Source organism: Oxyura jamaicensis, chromosome 4, assembly GCF_011077185.1.
Source record: "Oxyura jamaicensis isolate SHBP4307 breed ruddy duck chromosome 4, BPBGC_Ojam_1.0, whole genome shotgun sequence".
Taxonomy (NCBI): domain Eukaryota; kingdom Metazoa; phylum Chordata; class Aves; order Anseriformes; family Anatidae; genus Oxyura; species Oxyura jamaicensis.
The window spans coordinates 70,030,341-70,049,568 of NC_048896.1; the positions used below are offsets into that span (position 1 = coordinate 70,030,341).

The following is a 19,228-nucleotide window of genomic DNA, read 5'->3' on the forward strand; positions in this document are numbered from 1 at the left end:
AGCAGAAATTGTGCTTCGCACTAATCTGGTGTCTTCTTCAGTGAAACTTTAAATAAGACTAGCAATTTCAAATGCAAGACTGGTTTAATTTAATTTTAACAGGAGTTTGGGCTGTGTAGGGATTGAATGCTAGCCCTAAGTTATGTTTTTTGTGTTAAATGTTAGAATGTTTCTTTGGGAGTGCTTATTTCTGGGCTACTGTGAATCTTTTACTGACCTGTGGTTTCTGGCAAAAAATACCCTTAAACTTCTGACTTTAGTTTAATCATATTTCCTGTAAAGAAATTTGCACCCAGTCTCCAAAATGTGTCCTCTTTATCACGCTCTTTTTTAGATACCCATATATTTTAATAATAAATTTTTAGATAGAAATTTATAAAAATTTAAAGATAATCTTTACACACTCAGTGAGGGCTGATCCAGAAAGTGCAGTGTTCAGACTTCATGTTCAAATGTAAAGTTAATTTATGTGTGACACTTGACTTATGACTTCAGCTCCAATTTATTCTCATGTGAGGGTGGTTTTTTGGGGTAACTTCACATGGAGGTTATCTTCTGAAGTTGTTACTGTGAGTCTTGCTGTTCAATTTCAGTAGGTTTGGGCTGGGGTCCTGGTAAGGTATTAGAAGTTTCCTATTTATGCAAACTGGTGCTGTGTTGTAGATGCATATCCAAAGAGTGAAATGATTTATACCTGGACAAAAGGACCTGAGAAGTCAGTGGAAGTTCCTGAGGAGTCTTCCAGTTTAGTTCAGTATGACCTGCTTGGGCATACGGTATCCACTGAAACCATTAAATCTATTACAGGTAGGAATCTTGTCAGCAAGAGTTAATTTGAGGTAAAACTAACCCTGTAATACTGCCCTAGGCTTTTTTTTCTTTCTTTCTTGTAAGATATTCTACTGAATGTCATAAGGTATATATTGAGGGCTGAGAACATAAATCTGAATTAGGTTTCTGTCCTTCAGATTTACATTTGCAGATTCATTACCGTAGATTGCGAAGGTCTTTCAGAAAACTGGAATGAGATCATTACTCCAAGGGACAAAATGAGTATTTAATCACTGCTTAAAATGCAGTTTGAAGAGTCAAGAGGATGCCTGGGTGAGGAAGTAATTTCTCAGCACTGTATCCACATTATGTGCAAAAGACTTCCTTTGTTTGGCGGTACAAACAGCTCGGGATAAAAGTAGAGCATACAGAATGGGTTATTAAAACCATAAAAACCCTCTAGTTAGATAAGGATAGGCACAAATGCATTAGTCACAATAGATACTTCTGCTGATTTATGCTGTAAGAAATAAGGCAAATGGCAACTACAGGCATCCTAAATGAGTGAAGTATCACTGATGAGCAGTTTGCTGATAAAGCAAGCATATTCCCAAAATATTTTTAAAAATTGGAATCATTTTCTAAACATCAGCAAGTTTGGGTGTTGTGAGATGGTCAAAATGAAACAAAGCAAATATATGTGATGTATTGCTCTAAGGATGTTTTTTGTAAGATAAAAGTGTTTTGAAGTGCACTAGAAATTGACCTGTTAGTGTATTGATTATTATGAGTTAATGACCTGGTTTCCTTACTGTCCCCCAAATGCTTTTTCTGTAGTACTTCTATTTAGATACTTTATTCAGTTTAAGCTGAAAAGATATCTATTTTGTTTAATATTAATAATGATACTTTATCTAAACTTAAGCCATTTTTAATAATTTTTGCATGTTTCTTTATCACAGTGATGCTGGTGTATAAATACAGTAAAAAGCTGAGATGCTTCCATATCATTTTATATGCATTATTGTTATAATTGTTTTATTTAGCAGATGGGTACCACCATGTTCTGGATACTGTGGTAGGTACATGTGTCTTGAAACTGTCTTCTTCAGCCAAAAATATTTTAAATCATGCTTACACTATGCAGTGTTAGTATGTAGTATTAATATGTAGTATTTTTGAAAGCAGCTTCAGGATAATACTGTAAGGACCTGCTGTTTCCAGGATTTTTTGGTTAAAACTTACCTTTGTTCTTGTCTTGTAAGGCAGATATCTTCTTATACATGTTAAGTGTTGTGATTAGCATCATCTTAACCAATCATCCTAGTTGATAGCCTGAAACAGTTACTCTGCAACACATAAATTTCATGTGCAGTCAGAAAAATATATTTCTTTTTTTTTTTTTTTTAGGTGAATATATTGTTATGACAGTTTACTTCCACCTCAGACGGAAAATGGGTTATTTTATGATTCAGACATATATCCCATGCATTATGACCGTCATCCTTTCTCAAGTTTCATTTTGGATAAATAAGGAATCTGTTCCAGCTAGAACCGTGTTTGGTAACTATTTCTCTTTTTCACTTGTAATGACTTTCTCTAGAATAGGCCTTCTTAGTGCACAGGGCATACTGCCCCTGTATGAGTGCAGAAGCAAGGGAATAAGGTAAATTCAAAATAATTTTTGCTATCAGTATATGAAGAGAGTAGTATGTGAAACCTTGGAATGGGAAAAGAAGCATGGAATATTTATTCAGAAGGATAGTGTGTGTACATTGGTGGGGATTCTAGCTGCATGGGGGAGCAAGCTGGGAAGACCTGGCCCAGGCTAATCTAGTCAAGACCTTGCTCTGTATCCAGAGCAGTTTTGTCCTACAGTGAATAGTAGAGTAATTACTTGAACTCATGCCTTCTAAAATCCTTTAAAAAGAATTTGATTAGTAATGTGTGAAATGTGCAGATGTCTAACTAGATATCTGTGTCATCAGTGGAAGCTTACTATGAGCAAGGCTTAGATCCTGTTACTGTAATTTCAAGTTTAGTGATCTTCTCTCCTGTCTGCCATTGCCATTATGGAAATGAATTCAAAAGGAAAAAATATTGCAAGATACTAAAATTGAACTAATCAAAATAGAGTTTGAATGTGATGCTGCAGTGAACACTGAAAATAAAAAATAAAAAAGCTTCTATGGAAGACAAAGCATAATAAATTGAATGGAAGTATGATTCCTAACAAAGGAGTAGGATAAAAACATTTAAAAAGCAGTCTTCATAGAGCAGTGTCTTGATTTTATGATATACTATAGCTGAAAGCAGGACTGATCAGGAAAAGAATGTTCTACAAAAAGCCTTGCTATAGATAAATGCTGGCAAGAGTGATAAGAATTAATGTTTCTACATGCTGGCTCATTCAAACATGTAAGTAGAGTCTGAACATTCTTTGGTATCGCAAATTAGACAAGGTTAATCATTAGTTATAGGAAAAACAAGCTGTGAAGCTAGTAAGATCTCCAGTAGCTCTCAACTTGAGCATTATATTAGGCAAACAAATATATTGCTTCAAATGTCTTCGCAGTAATGTTGAACAGTAGCCCTTTTTGAAGGGAGTAGTGCCATGAACTGGAAAGGTAGATTTTGTATTTATAGACAAAATGTGACAATTGAAAATGTAGAAATCATACAGCAGTATGCCATATGTGTCATTATATCCATATGTAAAGCTGAGAACAAATAATAATAAAGTTTGGACATCACTAAGTTACAATTAAGTCTCTTAAAAATGCTTTGAAAGCAAGTGACTTAAAGTATGGGAATTTTTTGTAGTTTTCTGACAAAAGTCAGAAGGGAACCTTCTTTTGTAAAGGTATTCTTAAGAGAAGATAAAAATGTTGCAGGCAAGAGAGAGGAATGAAGCCAGAATATCTGCTATGGTACTGACTTTCTAGAGGAACTGTCAGAAGAGGCTAACCGAAAGGTCTTTTCTGAATGTTTAGAGAGAACTTGGCAAAGTTAACAGAGGAAGGACAGACAAGGAACAATCTAGGGAGTTCCTGCCTGTCAAGATGTCTGTTACTATGGAAAAGATGCACTGTGATGAACATGATGCACTAAGGATGCTTTTCATGTGGAACAAAGATGTAATGATTTGGTTTTGCAATATATTCTGAATGTTTAGCAGGTTAACAGTGCGTGTCTGGGAGATAGGATCCAGTAAACATCTTTTTTAAAGCTCCCCCCCGAAAAGTAGCTGTAATACACCATTTGAATAGGAGACGGGGATGCTTAGTCTTTTGCTTACAGACCAGGTGTATTATAACTGAATGGTTTATTTAGTGGTGAACTGCTATTGCTGATCATCCCTCGTATAGAGGCAGCTCATTGGGAACTGTCTTCCAGCGCGCTTTTTCTCAGATAGTGTGTGACCTCTTGCTGTCATACAAGCATTGCAGAAAACAAAATGGAGATATTCTAATGTATGAGGAGCACTTACCTGGACATGGGATTGGACTTACAAGTAAATTCTAGTCACTCATCTGTGTGTTCAGTCATTTGACTGGGCAAACTACCACCATCTGACACACATTTATTCCAGTTTCAGCATGTGAATACTGAGTAGTGTGATAAGGTAGGCAAAGAGCTGTAGCATATGTCCTTCAGTTTCCTTTGTGAGAGCCTGAGACCTCCACAATCTACAAAGGCTGGGTAGCAATGTTGAAAGTGAACAGGAACAGGAATGGTTGAGTTGGGAGAGCTGTCACAACCCCCAGTTCATCTGAACCAGTTAGAATCAGTAATGCAGGAGCAAAAGTGATGGCTGTAAGACCCATATTCAGTAAGGATGCTATATTTTTCCCATCATCAATTAAACATTATAAACTGTTTTCTTTGTTCTCCCTGCCAGACTTACAGGCTTTTTCAGCTAAGGCTTTTGTTAAAGGTTTTCATTAAAACATGGTAGCTTATGTACTACTGTGTAACCAGTATGGTTTTGTACTGGTTATGTAACCAGTACTGTTGCTACCCATTTTCTGAAAAATCCCATCAGTTGTGACACCAACACAACATCGTCATAGAGACATCCCAGTATGCTTTGAACTTCAGTGAATATTAGCTATCTCAGGAAGTTAAATTCGCCCTTTCAGTTGTGGGTCCAGTTTACTAACAGTTTTAGTTTTCCTATGAACCAGAGAAACCTGTGAGAACATTGCATTGCTTTATAGCATATTAGCCAGACCTGTTTATGCATATGGAATTACACATGGGGTAGTGATTTGCACTTTATAAAAAGACTTTATGCTCTGGTCTCAGAATTCTTAATTATAATAGTAAAATAAATCTTAATTAAGGTACATAGGTTTTGATTTCTGCAGTCAGGGATTTAGACCCCTAAATGGGATGTTTGTGGAGGACTGGTATTTCTTAGAGGAAAGACAGAGGTAATTTTCTTTTTCAAACACATTTTAAAAATTATTTTTATATTAAAATACTCTTAATATATTTATATTGGATTAAGTGCATTTCTAATCAGAAGCTTGCAAGTATTTAGCTCTGGATAACTACAGTTCATGTGTATGTATAATATTTTTTACCAGAACATAATTTGCCACCCTATAAATAACTATGGCACATATCCAAGGGCAGTTGCAGAGACAACTGCAAGTCTCTCATCAGAATGGTTTCATAGGGGAAAAACTGATAAAGACTGAGGCAGTAAACTGTGCAACACTGTCAAGGCCTGCCCTTTCCTCCTTACATTTGGTGAATTATTGGCTAGTCAGTTCACTTCATCCTATTCTTTTATCTGTTAAGTAAATGCCTTTTTAAGAAGACAATTCAGACAATCTTTAGCTCAAAGAGAACAAAAGTCGAATTGGGTAGGATAGGGTAAGCAGGGATGTGACTCTTCCAGGATAAAATAACTTTCTATAATTTTTTTCTCAGCATTAAACATTTTCAGTGGTGTGTTTTTCAACACCTTCCCACTGAAGAAGGTTTTGTGAGCTTGCATCTGTGTTTTTTATCCTGCTGAGTTTGCTCCGAGATATTCTATGTGCATTTATGAACTAACTGCTGCTCTTTTCTTGTCTTTTTTAAAATTATTTATTTATTTATTTATTTAATTAGGAGAGACTTTTTAAATTGTATTCTGTTCTCTGTGTGTCAGTGTGCAGATGAAGCTTTTTCATATTAGGTTCCCCTGATCCCCAGATGGGATATGCCCATTTAGGAAAGAGGGTGTGTGAAGATCCTGTTGGAAAACAGGCTCTTAATTATTTTGATTTTTTTCCCAGTATATACATTTCCTCTTGAATTAAAATGGGTACAACTGTTCTTTTCATAAGAGTAAAGAAGTATACATTTGCATTCAGTCTTCCTTGTGGTTATCATGGTAGGACTTGAGCAGTGTTCACTCTTTACATGGTATTTTATATTTGAAAAATATAGGTTTCTTAATGTTTTAACTATTCTTGGAATATTTTAGATGAAAGAAAAAAAAGTTCATTTATTGGTTGTACACAGCTAGCATTTGCACTTGAAGTATTATCATGAAGTGGTCATATTTGAGCTCAGTGTTCATGCATGTACACTTTAATTGAAGTTGTTCTTTCAGAAGATGAAATCCTAATTAAATTTCATCGGTTGAGTAGTAGCAGAAGGGTTTAAAAGATTAGGTGATGGCTTGCTAATTAACAGAGTTGTTCACAGAATATTATAGTTTTCCTTAGCACCAAAATAATTTGCCACGATTTAATGGCATCTGGATTGCAAGTGGGATTAGAGGACCAGACACAGGGTAATAGTTAGCTTTCTAAAACTGTTACAGGAAAAATGTTTTTGTTGCAGTCTGAGGAGCACAGTGTTCCTCTATTAAGCAACTTAAATTATGTTCAAATATTTAGAAAATAAATTGTTGATGGAGATTCCAAAGAACTTAACATTAAAAAAAAAAAAAAAAAAAAAGAAATTAAGGCTTCCACATTTTCTGCTTGTAAGCTGTAGATGTTCAACTGAAGTCACAAAGTCATGGCTTTCCATGCTGGTTAACTGTTGTGTGTGTATAATTACTACTCGTATGTACGTGGTAGTTGCTGTGACTTAAATCTAATGCAGTATTCACAAGCAGCAGAGGAAGATTTAGCCCTGTTTTCTTAATCCAGCTGAGAAATGAGTTGTCTTTACTCCACTTGTCAATTATTTCTTCTCTGTGTTACACAACATTTCATTTTTATGGAAGGTGAATCTCTGAGTGCAGAACCTTGGAGTTTCTTAAAACTGTTTTATTAAGCAAATATGGGGAGCACTGTCTGACAGCAAAATCTGTATCTTGCTTATGGCAGTAGAATTACATGGTACGTCATTTTGCAGTGCTGAGAAAAGATAGATGGGTTATCTTATACCATGTTTCCTGTATCGATTTAAATGTGAAAATCTCTAGTGTTATTTTTAATTATAGTAATATATTTTTTCACTGAACATAGAGATTTATCTTCCATTTACTGTTGAGATCATGAGTGGAACACTGCAAAGGGACTTCTGTATCTTACAATGTAACTACATTTTTATTCATGATAATGGGTTTTGCAGATGCAAAGTAATTTAAATGACTCCTAAGTGCTTTAAAATTCTTTGTTAGAAGCCATTTGCCTGTTTTTATTCTCTCTCGTTTTCTTGGATTCAACAGTGCTTTTGTTCTGTTTCTTTGAAGGAATAACCACGGTGTTGACAATGACGACACTGAGCATCAGTGCAAGACACTCACTGCCAAAAGTATCCTATGCTACTGCCATGGACTGGTTCATAGCGGTCTGCTTTGCCTTTGTGTTCTCTGCTCTTATTGAGTTTGCTGCTGTCAACTATTTTACTAACATTCAAATGGAAAGAGCCAAAAGGAAGACAGTAAAATCCCTCCTTGAATTTCCAGTTGCTCCTATACAAAGAGAAAAAAGTACAGAAGAGACAGTCACGGTATGTTTTCAATTTATGAAATTATTTTTTCATTTTTTTGGGTAGTGTTTCTCAGCAAAACCAGGCCTTTAACTTCCTCCCAGGTTCCCTCTGAGCACCCTCCCAACACAAGTAGAGGAGACAGTGAGAAAAGTTCTTGATGTGTCCCAGCAGGTCTTCTCCATCTGGGCCCAATTGTATCTCCTGCTCAAGACTGTAAAACAACAGATTATATTTCAGATTCCCTCAGGGACAGCTACCCTGAAGGTGTGCACCTCCCTCTCCAGAGCAGTCATAAAAAAGTATTTGCCTCATTCTTGAGTCCGGATTCAGTGTGGTGTGTGTCTGGCAGATGAGTTTCTCCCCCTGCATGCAGAATAAGTCAACATTGTGGAAGACTAGTGCACATTCAATGACAAAATCTTGTTAAGCTTTATTTAACTTTTACTTTCACTATTGGAGATTGGATTAACTTGGAGGAGAGGAAGAGGTTGTGTCTGTCCATATCTGCCATTTCTTCTATATTCAGTTGTGTTTTGATGAGGGTCAAAGGGGATGCATATATTTAGGAAACTTTCTTTCCCTTTGTGTATTGATTTTGCTTGGAGGGATGATACAGACCAAGATATTACAGGTTATTTGGACAGCATGTTCCCTTCTGTGGATAATGCCTCTAAAGAATTAAAATTTGCTAAAACATTGCAGTTGCACCTCAGAGAATTTCCCTCACCATCACTGTTATTCTCTCATTGCATATAGAGTTTTTGTTCTTCATCAGTTACAATTTCAGGATTTTTTGAAGAATGCTGGATGAAGCTTTTGTGTCCACCATAGATGCTATTTTTATGTAACTTATGTATCTTTGCATAGGAGCTCACCTAACTGAAAAGGCTTTGGGGCTCTGTTTAGCAGAATGCTTTTCGGCTATCTTAGTGTGTCAGATTGTGTGACGTGTGGTAGTTATCTTAGTGTGCCGACCAGTTAATGAGGGCCTGATCTTGCTTCCAGCTGAGCTCATGAGTAATTCTCCTTTCCTCTCTTTGCTGGTTTCTCTGTCTTCACTAGCTGCTGCGTTCCTCCTCCTGTTCAATAGACACCTGGCTAGCAAAGTCATTGCAGCACTTATACTGGCCATATGGTAGACCAGTAATTCTCAGTCATGGCTAGCTCTCTTGACAACACCGAGAAGTAAGACACTGACAGCAACATCGTAATTTACTCTTCCTGTCAGGCTGACTTTGTAATTTCCTTTGACTGAGCCATGATTTAAGAGCTACTGTTTTAGACTTACTCTTGGTAATTTTGTCTTCTGTCTCTTTTCACATCTCATTTGTCTCCTTCCTTATTCATTTGCTCTTTTTGCCTTCCCACCCAATCCATTTGATATCACTCCTCATTTGCTGTCCACCCACTTCCATTTTTCTTCCTCTTCTTTGCTCTCCTACCATACATACATCATTATTGTTTTCAGTCTTCTGGCTGTGTTGTTCTGCTAGCTCCCAGTTCTACTTAAAAGGATGGATGTGCTCCTGAAGAGTTTATTACACATCACTCTGTTCACTGCTAGTAAGAGTCAGGAACAAGAAACAGTATGCTTATAGTAGCATGTGGTTCTCTTTGTACATAGAGGTATTAGTGCCATTAATTTATCTAGCTAATCTTCTTGGTGGTACAGCGTGCAGTTTAGTATAGCATCTCATGCACTCTGGGGAGTGGTAATAAATATTGCTTTTGGAAACAGTGAAGTTTTACTTGAGTCTGTAGGAAAATAAATTGCATAATCATTTAATACTAGATTTATTTATAAGATCTGATTAAAACACAAGGAGAAATAGTTTTATCAGGTAGTAATGATGGAGTTTTAAAATATTGATTTTGATTCATGTTCAGAATTGCCACGTGTCCATCTTGTAACGTACTTCAACATTTACACAAATCTTTTGGAGAAACTATTTTAAAACAAACATACAAGATTTCACAACAGCAACAACAACAGACCACGTGCAGATTCACCAAACTTTAAAACTAGGTAAACTGAGATAGGAACAGTTCTATTCTGTTGTTAAATTAATATCTCTGAGATAGATGTAGTATTCTGCTTACAGGTTTGGGGATCTTAAAAGCACTCAAGGGAGCAATCTATTGTTTTGAAGGGTTATGCATTAATGTTGTGAGTATGTGTGACAGTGATAATGATGATAGTGTCTGGAACTGTTATTCTTATGGTGTTTTCTCTAGTCATGCCTGTGCTAAAACTTGAGTCTTTGCTCTTCCAGGAGGGTGAGCTCACAGATATGTTAAAAGGGCTTAGCTATCATGCAGTCCCTTCAATGACTAGAGGAGGATTTCTGTTCTTGTGTCTTGCTGCACAGAAGGTCACTAGAAGCAAATGTGACTGTTATGTCAACCTGACATGTAATACAGTCCTTCTCCTTAAAATTTTTAGTTCTAGGTCTAAAAGGATAATCTCGAATCTTCTTATGTCTTCTTATAAATCTGATTTTTCTCTATGTATACTGTCTAATCAGCACTGTATTACCAGAGATCACACAATCCCAGGTTCACTGCAAATCTGTGGTACGTAAAGAATGCAGGACAATAGCCTGCAGCATATAACCTCTAAGCATTATTTCTTAACATAAATGCCACACATTTATATTCATAGCTAAATGGTAGGTTTTGATTTTTTGACCCAGGTAAAATACATATTTTTAAAGTTTGTTTTACGTTGCCACTAATCTTCTAGAAATTCTGTTGTTAGCAGCACAGTTACCAGACCTCAAGCAAATGTTGTATTTCAAACTTTTATTTATTCATTTATTTATTTATTTTAATGTGCTTTGCCTGATCTGGTAGATTTGCCACTCTCACAAAATTAAGCTTTGCAGAATTATTCTCTTGTGTAATTGTATGACTTCTTTGAGCCATACAGTGGATATAACTGATCAATTTTTCAGTTACACTAAGCATTAAAAGAATCTTGGAGGCTAAGTAATCTGAACTGTGTTTAAATCCAACCAAAATTCCTTGTGTGAAGCTAATTTACTGGGTTGGTGTAGGTAGGAGGGAGCAGACAGCTTTTGTAGCGCCTGCAGATGAAATGTGTGCTCCTCTATCATTTGATATCATTTTAGCCATGCTGTTGTACTCATTTTTTATCTGTTCCCTCCATTTTAACTTTCTTCTTGTAGAATATATCTTTCTGATACAAACTAATGTATTTCCATAAGGAGGAGTGTATATCTGCAGTTGTCATCACATGAGTAGGACCCAAGCTTATTTGAGATCTGCCTTGAGTTCACAAGGGACAGTCTCCTTCATCCCTTTTGTCAGCCCCAGTGAGATAGTGCTGAAGTCTGTCTAAGCTAAGAAAGATGACTTACGCTATGGTCTCCTGTGATTTCCTTGTCTGGGGACCAAGTTAAATTGCTTTCAGGTTGGAAGGAATCAAACTGTCCTGAAGCATTCTGAACTCCTTTCTTTAGTAAAAGCAGAAGTGTTGTTGCAAGTCAGTATGTGATGGAAATGAATGATTTATAGGTTGTTATTGGACTCATTAATCTATTTTTATGCTTCTGCACTATTTCCTTTTCACTGTATTCTTATGAAGTTTATTTTTAAAGACCTATCCAATTTTGGAGACGAAGAATGTTACTGAAAAATATTCTTCAAAAACAGGCTTTTAAACACTGTTAGCATGAGCTTCAGCCTCAGCTGTTTGTTACAAGAGTGGGAAACTTGAAAAAACAGGTCAGACTCAAACAAACCTTTTGAATGGAATAATTTCTTCAAGCTTGATAACAAGTAGATTTTAATTCCTGAACTTTCTTCCCATTTTCTGAAGCTGGTTAAGTGTCACACTATCTTGAGTTAGCCATTTAGCATTTAATGGAGGAACTCAGGGGTTAAGCTCTTTAGTGCTGCATAGATGCACTCCTATCCTAACTGGAGCATCCATAGTGTGATGTGTACCTGTAAGTTTACAAGCGACACTGTCATGTTCCTTGTTACTGTGAGGCTAATAGAATAATAGTTTCCACTCTCCCAGCAAGCAGAGAAGTGCAACTAAACCCATTTTTCACATATGCAGAGGGAGTTATCTGAGGAGCAGCCACATCTAAATGGGGTACTTGGACCACAAAGGGATGCTCTGTTTATTGACCTCCTCATGAGGATGCATGACTTAAATAGTCTTGGAGATGGAACAGCATGTCAGTAGATAACATTTTATTTTATTTTATTTTATTTTATTTTATTTTATTTTATTTTATTTTATTTTATTTTATTTTATTTTATTTTATTTTTCTGTTTCATTTTCTTCACTGCCTAAGGTGTTATGGATTATTTGTAAGGTGGTGGTATTTAAATCACAGATCCTCATAAATGACTTCAAGCTCAAGAGCTGTTTGGAGTTCATGCAAATGCAAATGATAGGACCTTAAGAAGGGGTACCACTGTGCTGTGTGAATAATTTCTTTGACATGTCAACAATTTTCTGCTGCTTTAGCTCCATTAGTCAACACTTTTGCTGTCAATGATTTAGAGTCATAACGTACACATACTGAATGCTATTTGAAAGATAGGAGAGTGGCTACCTGGAGTAATGCTGCAGTGATTTAGTGTGAACTTTGGATCTATTCTACCTTCAGGTATCCAAACAAAGTGGTCTTTAAAATATTTTACTACCTGTAATGCTCAGGTGCAAAAGTGTTGTTTTTTTTTTTGTTTGTTTGTTTGTTTTTGTTTTTAAATTGCTTTTGTTTTTTAATTTTGTTTGTTAGACTTAGGTAGTCCTATCCAGGAACTGGAACTACTGACAACATGTAAAGCTAAATATATGCTCAAACAACACAATGATTGGGGTGTGAATGTGAGTTCAACAATTATAAATGTTTTTCTTAATATTTTATATGGTATATCTTTCTAAACAGCATAAATTAAAGTGTTAATTAAAAGCTCTGATCTCTTTCTAAGAATCTGATACTGCTATACCTTTGATACGTTTCAGTTGTGGAATAAATTGACAGTGGAAGTAAAAACATTTCTCTTAGCTAAGTGAGCAGAGTAATTACTAAAGCTACACAATATAGTGTTAGGTATGGGGTTAGGTTCTGATCCAACTTAAATGTGATGTAAGCTCCACTGAATTCCAGAATTCAGTTATAATTAAGGTAAAAAATAGCTGGGTGTTGATAAAAATAACAGAACAGTTGGAATGCAAAGTTGTGGAATGAGATTTTCTTAAAAAAAAGTGGATTTATTTTTTATTTTTTTATTTTTTTTACTAATGTGCACAAAAGGCAGGATTGTAATTGATTTATAACTAAACAAGAAATCCTGCTGGAGTGCTACCTCCTCCAAACCTTACTTGGAAATATGGTAATTGCTCACTCTTCAATTTTCTCTAAGTATTATAATGAACTACCACAATTGTTGGCAAGGGAATATGAGGGATATGCTCTGCTGTTATTTGTCTGATGCTCAAAGACTTGACAGTGTTTACTGTAGTTACTGGAAGACTTAATTTGGATAAGGCTTTTATTTTGGAAACTAAAGTATAGCTCAGTAATGTCAATCTGTCGTTATTCTAGAAAATACTAAAACCTACTGTTTTAATTAAAAAACAAACAAACAAACACCATAAGTGCCTTTCTCAATCATTGTGCTGGTCCCCTGACAAGAGAGACTCTTTAAGGTTTCATCATTTGAATAAACAATACAAGTTTCTGTTTAATAATAAAAGTTAGTTTTGTGCTAATATCTATTCTAGGCAGTAAGAAAAGTCTTGTATTGACCTAATTCCAACTTCCTTCATTTTTTCTTCTTTTATTTTGTATAAATAAACATAAGTACTTGGAAAAAAAAATCAGAAAAACTATTTCAGAAACACCAAGTCAGAATAGACCTTTATGATGTCAGGGGGAGGGTTTTCAGTTTGTTCAGCATTATACAAAATCTCAGGGTGTTTATAGGTTTCCCCATGATGACTGGTATGAAGTGATGCCTGTGAACTCAAGCCTCTTCATATTTTCTGCTTAAAATGTTTTCTGTGTGTGATTTAAACTTTAGTTTTGTTTCTCCTTCACAAAGAGTTTTCAATACTGGTAAGCCCAGTGGCACCAAATTGCAGTTGAGTTTCACTGCTGTGTGTGAGATTTCTAGCTGACTTCATTTTTACTCTGGTAAAATTGGAGTCAGAAGAAATAAACATTGAGAAGCTTGGGAAAGTTCATGAGGACTGTTCAAAGCATTTTCAGCAAAGTAATGAAGCAAATTTAAGTACAGTTTTAAGGTCACCAAAAATTGAAAGATACAGAAAATAATGTTCTTTGGTTTCTAATCACCCATTCTTCTTCCTTTTGTAGATGTCTTACAGAGTGCCTCTACAATTGGTTAGCATATGACCTATCCTAGTAGATTTTTTCCCTATAGATTTGTTTTCAGTTCTTTCATTTTTGTCATGATATAAAGACAGTCTTTAAGACAACATATGTGTGTGTGCTTTTAACTTTTAATGGCTACTGACTACCATACAGGTGGATGTGTTTATTTGGCATGGTCTTGTCTGACTTCATGTTTTTTGGAAACAAGCTCCTTGTAGTTTTCTTATTTATGCCTCTCTAACTTTGAATTTGCTTTTCTTCCACATCACGCACTTGTAGGCACATGCAACTGCATGATCTAGGATAGAATACTCTTCTTACCTTTCCTCCTCTTGCATGATTCAGATCATAGAGTCAGCAGCACGGTGGTGGACTGGCTGTTGTAGGTTACCTCCCCTCGCTTTTTCTCCCTGGGCAATCTGTGTTGCTCTTTGCACTGCTAAAGCTATAAACTGGAATTCATTGTGTTTTGTGGCAGGTGGAGCTTTTACTTGATCGTATTCCAGGGCTCTGTAAAGCAAAACAAAATCTATAGTACTATTCCAGTAAAATTTTGATTGACTGGCTCTGCAACATAATAGTAAAACATGGTAGATTTATCCTCCAAGTTGTGCATTTGCTAGCAGCATGGCAATATGGTGACTCAGTGGGAATTGGGACAAGCAGCATTATTTACACTGATGACAACATGCTACTTCCCTGGTAAATGTCAAATGGTGTGAATTTGGCAGGCTATGTAATGTCCTCCCAAAAGAACAGACTGTTTTCTTAGGAAGGAATGGAAAAGATAAAAAACACTGTAGTATAGTTTAATAGGAAAATATTACTTAATTACCACACAAACAATATTCATATTGCAGATAAACAGTATGTAATGCCAGACTCTTGGTTGCTTTAAGCTTTCCATTTATTTATTTATTTATTTATTTATTTATTTTGTATGAGTATTTCTATGAATTAACAGAGATCCCTCAGTTTTGGAAATCTGTGCTTTTGTATAGCAGATCACTGATCTTCCAATATATTAACTTACCTGTGTCATATTAAAGGTTTAATAATGCTATCACAAAAGATTCTAATCTTAGTCTTGCAAGATCAATATTGAGGCATAAAGATGTTTGTTTACTGTTCACTTTCCATTCCATTATAGTAATCTCTTAATTTTATGCTTGATTATTCTAATAAATAATTCTCTTCTGTGTGACTTTAAAACTGCTCTGATCATGGTACCATATTCATCAATTTTTATTTTATTTTATTTTTTTAATCTGAGGACATTAAGTGCCCCAAATGGTGATTAGGCACCTAAAAAGCTTAATTACTAAATTTCCCTGGGTAGGCATTTGCCATGAATCTTAGGTGGGAGAAATACCTACTGTGCTTCATCTTGGAGTCTGAGCAGGCATGTGTCCTGCGTGATCCGTCTCAGAAAACTGTTTTAGTAATCAGAATACTACTAGGTAGTGCATGGGATGTTTGCTAAGCTCTTGTTGAAGCTGTTCTTGTTCTGTTAAATAATTTATATAGGGCTGGGGAGAATGAGAGGAACTGATTCAGGGGTCAGCTTGTCTGGGCTTTCAGTGCTCATGGGAGGGTGAGATTGAAACATGCAGAATGCAACATCTATAGGAAGGAAATGAGAACCACCTTTTGTGGGATATCCAGTAGCCTGGTGGGTAAGCACTTGAGGGGTGGGAGACCTAGGCTGATATCCCTGCCACAGTCCGGGCAGATTTCAGAAGTCATCATATTTCACCAAACACAGGTTCCCATCCTGGGTGCTGGGCTACTATAGAGAGGGTCACAGTCTTTTTGTATATATCTTTTCATAGAGTGACTTAGATATCTAGCCTCAGACGAGTGCTGGATAGAGTTTGATGACTGCTAACCTAAAGGCATATAATTTCAACTCTGCTCTTACCTAGAGCGTTTCTCCCCAGCTTTGACAGCTGCTTTCTGGATGTCAAAGTGTTAGCTCTCTGCTGCTTCTAGGCATTGGATACTTAGGACTGGTAGCGGATGGTGATGTTGTCACTCATAAATTCCATTGTGAATTTATCCTTGAGAAGGTAGAAGATACTGCTTTAAATATTGTACTGTCTGTGTCCCAAAGAGACACCATTTCAGTGAAATTCTGCGTCAAAGATATGCTAAGGGTCTAGAAAATGCATTGGCATGCACCGCTGAGCTCCCTGTTTCAGTAAACAAATGGTGTAAAAGCAGCCCTGGGACCTTGCATAATGTTCCTCTGAGAGTCTGTAGTAGGATGAGGCTGTGAAGAGTTACTGAAGAGTCCATGTATCTAACCCCAGGACTGCTGAACTGTTTTCCACAGTGTGCTGGGGCTGATCAGAATAGCAGCTCTGCGTTACATTGCAAATGCATGGCCCTAGTTTCATTGTGTACCTGCTCATCAGCACTTGGTGATGGCTGTGTCCCCTAGTGGCCAGAGGCCTGCGAAGAAGATTTTGATGTCAAGTACTACTGCATCTGTGTTAGGCTGGCCAGTAGGACCTGCTTTATTTTGGACTCCAATCCCAACAGGATGTATCTATAGTATAAATTACGAACAAATTTAAAACTGCAGGGAATAATTGAAAGTTGCTATGTAGAGCACAAATAGGATATAGGAAGTTGCTGTTGAGAAGTATGAATGAGCTAACTCTGTACAGTGCTGTACCAAGACAAAAAATTCTCACAGCTTTCACCGTTCTTTGTGTTCATGTTATTAAATACAATCATAGGATAAAGTTGCTTGATATCTTGGCATTTGCTTTTATCATTATTGTGTTCCCCCAAGAACTTGGCATGTGACTTCTAAATAGTGTTCTTGTTTGTTTTACAGATTCTAGGTTGGCCTTATCATAGCAAAGATGTACTGTGGCTGTTACCACCTCTCTTTGTTCTGTAACAAGCTGACTAAGTTTGTCAGTATTGTGTATCACTGTGCTGATGATCCCATTCCCATGAGTCTCAGCTCAGCTGCTGCAGACTACTTCAGTTCATGCTAAATTTGCAATCTGACTTCACTGAAGTGCAAAGTTGGCTTGCTTGTCGAAAAACTGGCAATACATACAAAACAATGCAGTACTTTATTTTTTGGATAAAGTCAAGGCTTATATAGGCTTAGAGAATGTTTCAGGGTTTCCACATTATGTGAGCAGCTGTTTGTAGTGTGCCAACCTTGTTAAATACTGAAGAGGTTAGACTGACTCATTCTTGTGTGGTAGTATATAGCAGTATCCATCGAAGCTGAGCTTAAATGTAAAAGGAAATGATCAGTGAGTGGATTTTATTTATTTATTTATTGTGATAGGAGGCTTTTTGTCTATACATTTTATCACAGATGTTTACCATCAGTCTTGCTCCATGATTCTGCCATAGTATATAACAATAGATCTATATAGATTTATTTTAAAGAATGCTAACAGCATCCTTCACTTTATTATTCAGTCAATTGCTTGTGAATCCACTTGTCAAGGGAAGGAAGCAGCATTAATTACCACATTTTACACATGCCTACAAGGAGGTTTGTTTAGTTATCCTATCTTTATGCCAAATAAAATGGACTTTCTGCTCTGGGACTAGCAAAAAAGACATCTTGCATCAGGACTCTCTAGGAAGATTCTCCCTATAGGAAGAATTCATACTGAACGTATTTTTCCTAATTTCAGTTACAATTGTTTTAAAGAAAAAACAACAACTGCAAAATAGTATGTATTGCTTAAAATTAAAGCAAGATCTTTCTGCTTTTTAATAGAGTAAATATTTCAAAAGTTGTTTGCAATACTGCATGTTGTTTCATTGATCATGATATAATGATCAGTGGAATGGTGGGGCTTAGATTATTTTATTTCAGATCTGGTTCCATATTAATGGGGTTAATATCAAATTTGGTGGAAATCTGTTATCACCTCACATAAATTAGGATATGTCTAATATTATTATTTGGGGCAGGTAAAAGCAACCAAACCCCTGAGCTAAAACAATTCTTAGCTGAAGTGCTGGGGATTACCAGTCACTTCTGTGACATGCTCTTGCATTGGTATCTTAGAAGGCTACATCTTGGCAAAAATCTGACATACTCTGCTCTAAGCTGTAAATCATATGATCACACCTCTTTGTTGCAAGCTGCAGTGAGGTTTGTGCTTGATTCTTTAGTTTTAGTACACAGCTACCTAAAGAACTTGGATGTTGTAGCACACTGTCCAGAAAGTTGGTGGGATCTCGGTCCTGTGTATGTCCCTGATTCCTCAGGAGATGGAGGTCTCTGAGGAAGCAATTTTGAAATCTCAAATCCAGGATGCCAAGTCCCAGCCAGATAGAGGCCTTTAATTTGCACGTCTCTGGGCTTCAGATGTGTAAGCTTGAGCTTCAGGAACTGCTATGTACAACTAAGCTGCCCTAGTGTTTTCAACAAATAAGGAGGTTGAGCTTTGTCCCATGTTGGAGAGCTGGGAGATATGAACAGACTGAGTTATTTCCCTGTCTGACAGAATTTGAACCTCCTGTCCTGTTCCATGTCCCCCTGCCTCTATGGTCTGAGTATGCTAACACACAGGGTGAGTACTCCTTAAATCTCTTTATATATACTTTTATGGACTAATGAAGTGTTTGTTTGGACAGAAAGGAAGAGCGGTTATGAATCTCTTATGAAAGACGGTATCTCGAGGTAGGATACAGTAAAGCAAAGTACCTGCAACTTGTGGTTTGCTAGTGGTTGTGAATTGTGGAGCTGGTTGGAAAGGTCAGAATGACAGGCTGTTTCAAAGGAAGGGTGAGGTGTCACTTGCCATAAGCATTAAGTAGGCCTGTTTTATAAAAGGACAATCTTTATCAAACATAGTAAGGCTGGTGTTGTATGCTGTGATATGTTGCATTTTATGAGAGCTTCCAGACTCCCATTTTGCATTTCTGAGCTACAGCATGTTAAATGGCTCCCAAAAATCTCACCCAAGTGTCTCCAGAAAATCAATTCCTTTCTGAATCCAGAGTGAGAATGTAAAAAAATGTGGACTCAGTGTTTCCTGGGGAGCCCCATCTGGAGTAGCACAGCAGCTCTGTGTTGTTTCAGGATAATTGAGTGTTTGCCTGACTTGCCCTTGGAAAGGAGTCTTTCCCTTCGTTTC

The 19,228-nt window shown here is 36.6% G+C and overlaps 1 protein-coding gene across 3 annotated transcripts in view; it reads left to right on the plus strand.

Annotated features, from left to right (window-relative positions):
* GABRA4 (gamma-aminobutyric acid type A receptor subunit alpha4) overlaps nt 1-19,228 on the plus strand; it is a 43,093-nt gene that overhangs the window by 14,055 nt on the left and 9,810 nt on the right. For all 3 annotated transcript variants that reach the window (XM_035324826.1, XM_035324828.1, XM_035324829.1), the window contains 3 exons: nt 664-807; nt 2,182-2,334; nt 7,478-7,737. In XM_035324826.1, the coding sequence (XP_035180717.1) occupies nt 664-807; nt 2,182-2,334; nt 7,478-7,737 (557 nt within the window). The remainder of the gene's footprint in view (nt 1-663; nt 808-2,181; nt 2,335-7,477; nt 7,738-19,228) is intronic.